This window comes from Diorhabda carinulata, chromosome 2 (genome assembly GCF_026250575.1).
Source record: "Diorhabda carinulata isolate Delta chromosome 2, icDioCari1.1, whole genome shotgun sequence".
Lineage (NCBI taxonomy): Eukaryota > Metazoa > Arthropoda > Insecta > Coleoptera > Chrysomelidae > Diorhabda > Diorhabda carinulata.
In genome coordinates, this window is record NC_079461.1 from 4,525,077 (window position 1) to 4,533,246 (window position 8,170).

The 8,170-nt window shown below is 32.9% G+C and overlaps 1 protein-coding gene across 1 annotated transcript; it reads left to right on the forward strand.

Moving 5' to 3' along the window:
• The first annotated feature begins 567 nt into the window (after positions 1-567).
• On the forward strand, positions 568-5,011 carry LOC130903676 (pupal cuticle protein 20-like). The gene is made up of 4 exons (XM_057815902.1): positions 568-576; positions 1,494-1,699; positions 1,759-2,013; positions 4,885-5,011. The coding sequence occupies exons 1-4, from the start codon at positions 568-570 to the stop codon at positions 4,979-4,981; spliced, it is 567 nt and encodes a 188-aa protein (XP_057671885.1). The 3' UTR covers positions 4,982-5,011.
• Positions 5,012-8,170: the final 3,159 nt, after the last annotated feature.

Below are 8,170 nucleotides of genomic sequence, written 5' to 3' on the forward strand. Positions count from 1 at the left end.
AACGCCATATTGAATCACGTGATTTCCAAAGCTTGATTTGATCATTGGAAATATATTTAACTTGCTAGAATTTCAATATTTTTGGTATTTGTTCCAATGAATGAGGTAATTTCTCAATTATTGAATCAGCATCTCATAAACGGTTATAAACAAAAATATTTATGTCAAGTGCTATAGATAATCATATTCTTCATAATTTTTATCAAAAAATAATTCTTTTTGGAATTATAAGATGCAAAAATCGAAGTTTGGGAAGGTTGACTTTGAGAATCAAAATACGATTAATTGTTTCATTTCAAATAATTAAAACTACAATCTTGATACTAGAAAATGTATGTATTTTAGTATGGTTAATTTTTTATGGAAAATAATTGAAAACAATCACTGAATAACTGTTAGAACCACCTCTAATTTATGATTTAGCCAAGGGTCAAAGATGGTTCAAAAGTGGGGGAAGCAGGCGCCTTCACAAATTGCATTCTGCAACTGCAACACCTTGTATTATAAAAACTATAAATAGGCAGTAATAAATTCGATCAATATCAACAGTGCTGCTTATTTTACACAATGAAATTGGTGAGTCGATATTTTTTCTTCTAAAATAGTAAATTTTTAAAAAATCGCAAATTTTCCATAACCATTTAATGGTGAATTTCTTTTTATGCTTTGATGGAAATTTTCTTTTTTTAGACCTCAAATTTTACCACTTTTAAAATTGGTCGTTTCAAATAATCACCAATACTCTGCTTTTTAATAGATCGCATCTTTTTTGAACTAATATCTGCTTCCTACGCTTCCTTTCTCTATTCAAAAAGCTCTTAATGCCGCTCAATCCACCATTTTGTTCATTCTGTTCCTAGGTCAACTTTGACAATCATAGTTTTCAACAAATAACATCAAATTTTACTATGCAATTACATTGGATGCAATTCTTCTTTCAAAATCTCCATATTATTAATGTTTTTCACATCTCCTTATATGTTTCAATGGAAACTTTCCAGCTCCATCATTTTTTACATCAAATTTTACTACTTCTGAAGTTGTTCATTGCCAATACTGTTTCAGATCTCTGCTCCTCAAACGCTTCCATCTTTTTTTTAACCAACTTTTGCTTCCTACGCTTCCCTTTTCTCATTAACAGCAACTTTGACAGTCTTGAAAGAAGTTAATACCATTCCAATAACCATTCGACGAAGTTTTTATCACCTAAGAAGAATCTGTCGACCAGATACTGATTATTCCTCTGAATACCATAAAAAATGCATTTATAAAACATAAAATAACCCAAATTTCACCAACGTTGTCATATTTTAAAAGTAATATGGTTGAGGAAATTTAGACTAATGATGTAATGCTAACAACATATTCTTCTAACATTTCCAAGAGGGAAATAAAAAGTTCTGCTGCTGCTTCTCTTTTAAAAAATCCATGGATTTTAAACTTATTAGATATTAGAATGAAACTTTCATAAATTCGGGTTCAAATTTTCATAGATATTCATAATCCCCTTGATCGGTGTCAGTTTGGCTGCCCGTTTGGATTCAAATTATCTCCCCCCTGGATACCGAACTGGATCGAGGATTTTTGGAGGACCATTTGGATCAACGCCTAGATTCACTGGAGCACGTGGTGGTATAATTGGAGGTAGAGATTATTACTATGATGGTTACAGAGGTGGTCCTCAAATACCGATTTTGAGGTATGTATATTCCTATGTCTTCAGTCATAATTTTATTAATCAAATATTTGCTTCAATAGATATGGGAATGATCCGAATCGTGGCGACGGCTCCTATAATTACTTCTACGAAACAGGAAACGGTATAGTAGCCGAAGAAAGAGGTTTCCTGAAACCGCTAGGGCCCGAAGGCACTCAAGAAGCTGACGGAGGTTATTCCTACACCGCTCCAAACGGCCAGAGAATCAGTTTACAATATACTGCAGATGAAAACGGATTTAGACCTGTAGGGGCACATTTGCCGACACCTCCTCCTATACCAGATGCTATTTTACGGTAAATTTAATGAGCTTGTTTGACATAGATTAGCTTAGATTATAGTATTTGACCTCGCCTCAATTTTTATTAATCTCCAAAGTTGACTACATCAAAATTTCAATTCATTTCATCCACCTTTCTGTCCAGATTTTTTGATACACAGATTCCAAATTCCACAGATTCCAAATTCTATATAAATTTTTATCAAAAAGATCATCAAAAACTTGATCAAAACAGTAATATCTTCAGAAAATTTTGAGCACGTTTAACAATTAAAAAGAAGCATTTACAAACGCAATAAGTGTTGCCAGAAGTCAAGAATTTCCTTCAATTTGTAAGATTTCCAACTGAGAAAGTTTTTCTTTTTCTCATGCAAAATTTCCTCATAGCATACCAGTAATTTTTTTATTTATTCTTGAACGTCACCATTATCGACCTCTAAATTTAATTGTTTGGCAATATCGATCACTTCTTCTATTATGCTATCGATTTGTTTAGGATCCGAAATTGATTCTCCTTGGGTTTCAGTGGTGAAAAAAAACGGACACAGTTTTTTCCAGATACAATGGAGAGTTTTTTGTGAACCCTCATTGCAAGATTGTTCAATAATTCTTAGAGCGTCTAAAACATTGAATTGCTTCCAAAAGTCTTTAACAGAAAGCTAATTGTTTTGTCTCATAGCTTCTTGTAAATGTGTAAATGACCGCCGTGTGTAGTAAGCTCTAAATGTTTTAATGACCATTAGTTGAAGCAAGCTGGTAGTGTTTGGTAGCAAAAATACAACTTCCACACGTGGATCGAAATTAATTAGAGTTGTAAGAGGATGACCTGATGCATTTTCAATTAGTAGCATCACTTTAAATGTGATTTCTTTCAATTGGCAGTAACGTTCGACTTCAGGAATAAAATGATGACCGAACCAGTCTTCAAAAAGAAAAGCTATCACCCAAGCCTTCGCATTAGACTTCCAAATAACAGGCAAACCAGCTTTGGATTTATTTTTTAAGGCCCTTGGATTTCCCGAGCGATAAACTAAGAGAAGTTTCGATTTACAATCTCCAGCTGCAATCGCACCAACCAACCAAACGTGGTAAAATTTTCTCTTGGTTCTTTCAGGCATTTTCTTCCAGAAAAGACCGTTGAAAATGGTTTGGGAAGTGTAGCTACCTTCATCTATCATCGTTTTGAGTTTTTCTGGATGGAGAGATGCAGCTCCTTCATCAGCGCTTGCCGCTTCTCCATTCTCTGCGGTTATATTCGAATTACAGTGACTCTAGCTTACTAGTTATTACTAGGGGTATTGCTGTATTTATATTTTATAGTTGGTGGTACCTAGAAAAACATCATCTCTCCTGTACAAGGTGTGGTTCAAGACAATAATTCTGAAAAATGGACAGAACATTTCCTCTTGCATTCCAAAAGGTCTAGGCTTGAACTTATTTTGTAGACCTTTGGAGATACAAGCATTTATGGTCCAGAAAAAATGATGCTACTACTTTTTTGGACATTATTTCAATCCTATACGTTGGTATTAATAGATCGATTCCTCCCCTATGAACTAGAGTCATTTAATTAAAAGAGGTGCGTGGTAGCTGTTTCGACAGGTTACCAAATACTGTAGGTGGGATTATGTTGGACAGCTTGGAAGAGCATCTATCGGTAAAACAGTCAGGTCAACGACTTTTCTTCTATGCTCTAAACTGTCCAAGCTTCTGGTCAACTATGGGTCGCCTATATTCAATTTCCCATTGGAAATCATTTGACATTTACCCCATATATTGAATGAAAGTTTATATTCTGTAGAGGTAGTTTTTTATAATTTACTTTCCACGTAATGCCTCAATTTCCGATTTGTTAAATTTATTTATTTATTTATCCTTATACCTACATCAAAAATATAATTTTTTCACATATTTTCGTTGTAAAGTTTAATTTGGAATGTAGATAATGAAGATATAGTAAAATAAGAAACAACTTTCGTTCATCAGAACATATTTGTTTCCCAATTCCATTTTTTGTCCATAATAAAACAAAAAATTGACGAATATGAAAATAATAGATGTATTAGAAAGAAATTAACTTTCCTTTTTCCACAATGAAACCAAGCAGGTAACTGGCAAAAAAAGGAAGTTATCCAAAACAACTCCCTTTCACTATCAGTCTCGTAATATTGTCAACTAAACCAAATATCAATTTTTTAACCTTCACCCTTTCAAAATTAAAAGTTTCTGTGAAAATTGAAAATTTCAAATACCTAGAAAATTCTGAATTAGCTTTAGTTTCAGTTAGAACTGATTCACTTCTCCACAATCAACTTATTTTTTGATAAAATAGTTTGTTGGGTAGATTACCGGATCCACGCCCAGCATGATTTTGGAAAATTTCGGTCAATCAGTTAAAGAAATATCGTTGAAAAAGTCTGACAACACAAACACGATTGTTTTATTACAAATTCTGCATGTTTTTTCCAATTTTCTGATTAAAATCAATTTTCCACCTCCTTAACTGGTCTAATGTTTTTCTTTGAAAGGTGTGTCAAAATAAAACATTGTTATTACTATAATTATAATACAATTAGTAATCTGAAAAATGAGTAAGTAGGTGTTCTTATTTCTTACTAGACTATTTGCACAATAAATGAGAGAGAAAGTTGTTTGTTTAAACAATAAAATTTGCATTGCCAGCTTGTAATCCCATTGGAATTTTATTGTAAACTTCTAATATATAAATTATTTATTATAGAAATTTAATTATGTAGATAATTTAGAATTATTTTGACGATATTTTTTTTAATCCATGATAAATACTCCTGGATACTTTTGAACCAATAATATTAAATATTTTGGAAGAAAATTAATATTATATTGAATATTCGTTTCGTTTTTAAAGTTCTTTAGAAAGGAACAGGAACGAAGAATCACGAGGAGGATACACAGATGACGGACAATACAGACCAGGACTTGATTACGATGGGTATAGATACTAAAAACCAAGACAATTTAGTGACAAAGGCTGATCTATAGTATAAAGTTATAATATATTTGTACAGAATGTGTTCATATTGATTATAATTTTCACTAGCACAAAATTTGTTTTTTTTTATTTATATATTCGTTCATAATTCGAAAACTACTCGACGGATTTGTATCAATCGATAGATGGATTCAAGAGGAATCAATTCAATTCCTCTCGAATTCCTCTATCGATTAATGCCAGTTGTGTGAAAATCCATCCAGTAGTTTTCAATTTATATGCAGATATACAAAACTGCAGAAGCATCATAGATGTTTGTTTTATAATGTGAGGTTATGTCCACCAATCTCCACGAAACCTCGACTTATCATATATCAAAATTTTCCTCTCGAATTCCTCTCTCGATTGGTGAGAACTTCGTGAAAATACGCCCAGTAGTTTTTAATTTATGTACACATATACAAAATCGCAGAGGCAGCATAGATGTTTCTTTTATAATATGAGGTTATGTCCACCAATCTCCACGAAACCTCGACTTATCATATATTAAAATTTTCCTCTCGAATTCCTCTCTCGATTGGTGAAAACTTCATGAAAATCCGCCCAGTAGTTTTCAATTTATGTACACATATACAAAATCGCAGAGGCAGCATAGATGTTTGTTTTATAATATGAGGTTAAGTCCATCAATCTCCACGAAACCTTGAATTATCATATATCAAAATATTCCTCTCGAATTCCTCTCTCGATTGGTGAAAACTTCATGAAAATCCGCCTAGTAGTTTTCAATTTATATACAGATATACAAAACTGCAGAAGCATCATAGATGTTTCTTTTGTAATATGAGGTTAATTCCACAAATTTCTACGAAAACCTGACTTATCATACACCAAAATATTTCTCTCGAATTCCTCTCTCGATTGGTGAAAACTTCATGAAAATTCGCCTAGTAGTTTTCAATTTATGTACACATATACAAAACCGCAGAGGCAGCATAAATGTTTCTTTTATAATATGAGGTTATGTCCACCAATCTCCACGAAACCTCGACTTATCATATATCAAAATATTCCTCTCGAATCCCTCTATCGATGGGTGCAAATCGCGTATAGATTCATCCAGTAGTTTTCAATTTATCTACAGATATACCAAACTGCAGGAGCATCATAGATGTTTGTTTTATAATATGTGGTTATTACCACAAATCTCCACGAAACCTCGACTTATCATATATCAAAATATTCCTCTCGAATCCTTCTATCGATGGGTACAAATCACGTATAGATTCATCCAGTAGTTTTCAATTTATCTACAGATATATCAAACTGCAGGAGCATCATAGATGTTTGTTTTATAATATGTGGTTATTACCACAAATCTCCACGAAACCTCGACTTATCATATATCAAAATATTCCTCTCGAATCCTTCTATCGATGGGTACAAATCACGTATAGATTCATCCAGTAGTTTTCAATTTATCTACAGATATATCAAACTGCAGGAGCATCATAGATGTTTGTTTTATAATATGTGGTTATTACCACAAATCTCCACGAAACCTCGACTTATCATATATCAAAATATTCCTCTCGAATTCCTCTCTCGATTGGTGAGAACTTCGTGAAAATCCGCCCAGTAGTTTTTAATTTATGTACACATATACAAAATCGCAGAGGCAGCATAGATGTTTCTTTTATAATATGAGGTTATGTCCACCAATCTCCACGAAACCTCGACTTATCATATATTAAAATTTTCCTCTCGAATTCCTCTCTCGATTGGTGAAAACTTCATGAAAATCCGCCCAGTAGTTTTCAATTTATGTACACATATACAAAATCGCAGAGGCAGCATAGATGTTTGTTTTATAATATGAGGTTAAGTCCATCAATCTCCACGAAACCTTGAATTATCATATATCAAAATATTCCTCTCGAATTCCTCTCTCGATTGGTGAAAACTTCATGAAAATCCGCCTAGTAGTTTTCAATTTATATACAGATATACAAAACTGCAGAAGCATCATAGATGTTTCTTTTGTAATATGAGGTTAATTCCACAAATTTCTACGAAAACCTGACTTATCATACACCAAAATATTCCTCTCGAATTCCTCTCTCGATTGGTGAAAACTTCATGAAAATCCGCCTAGTAGTTTTCAATTTATATACAGATATACAAAACTGCAGAAGCATCATAGATGTTTCTTTTGTAATATGAGGTTAATTCCACAAATTTCTACGAAAACCTGACTTATCATACACCAAAATATTCCTCTCGAATCCATCTATCGATTAGTGCTAGTTTCGTGAAAATCCGCCTAGTAGTTTTCAATTTATGTACACATATACAAAACCGCAGAGGCAGCATAAATGTTTCTTTTATAATATGAGGTTATGTCCACCAATCTCCACGAAACCTCAACTTATCATATATCAAAATATTCCTCTCGAATCCCTCTATCGATGGGTGCAAATCGCGTATAGATTCATCCAGTAGTTTTCAATTTATCTACAGATATACCAAACTGCAGGAGCATCATAGATGTTTGTTTTATAATATGTGGTTATTACCACAAATCTCCACGAAACCTCGACTTATCATATATCAAAATATTCCTCTCGAATTCCTCTCTCGATTGGTGAAAACTTCATGAAAATCCGCCCAGTAGTTTTCCATTTATGTACACATATACAAAACTGCAGAAGCAGAATAGATGTTTCTTTTATAATAAGAGGTTATGTCTACCAATCTCCACGAAACCTTGAATTATCATATATCAAAATATTCCTCTCGAATCCATCTATCGATTAGTGCTAGTTTCGTGAAAATCCGCCCAGTAGTTTTCAATTTATATGCAGATATACAAAACCGCAGAAGCATCATAGATGTTTCTTTTGTAATAAGAGGTTAATTCCACAAATTTCTACAACAACTTGAATTATCATATATTAAAATATTCCTCTCGAATTCTTCTATCGATTAGTGCTAGTTTAGTTCCACAATCAGCTGATCTACCTTACCCCGAGTTGCAGTTTCCGTTACAATATACTTGGTCCCACTTATCCATGGTTAAGTTTAGGGAGAGAATTATTAAAATACTTATTTTATAAAGTGTGCAATATCCTTAGATTTAAAGATGGTCCATCAACTATTGTTGAGTGCCTTTTGTTCATTAAATATGAAATAAAACACGTTA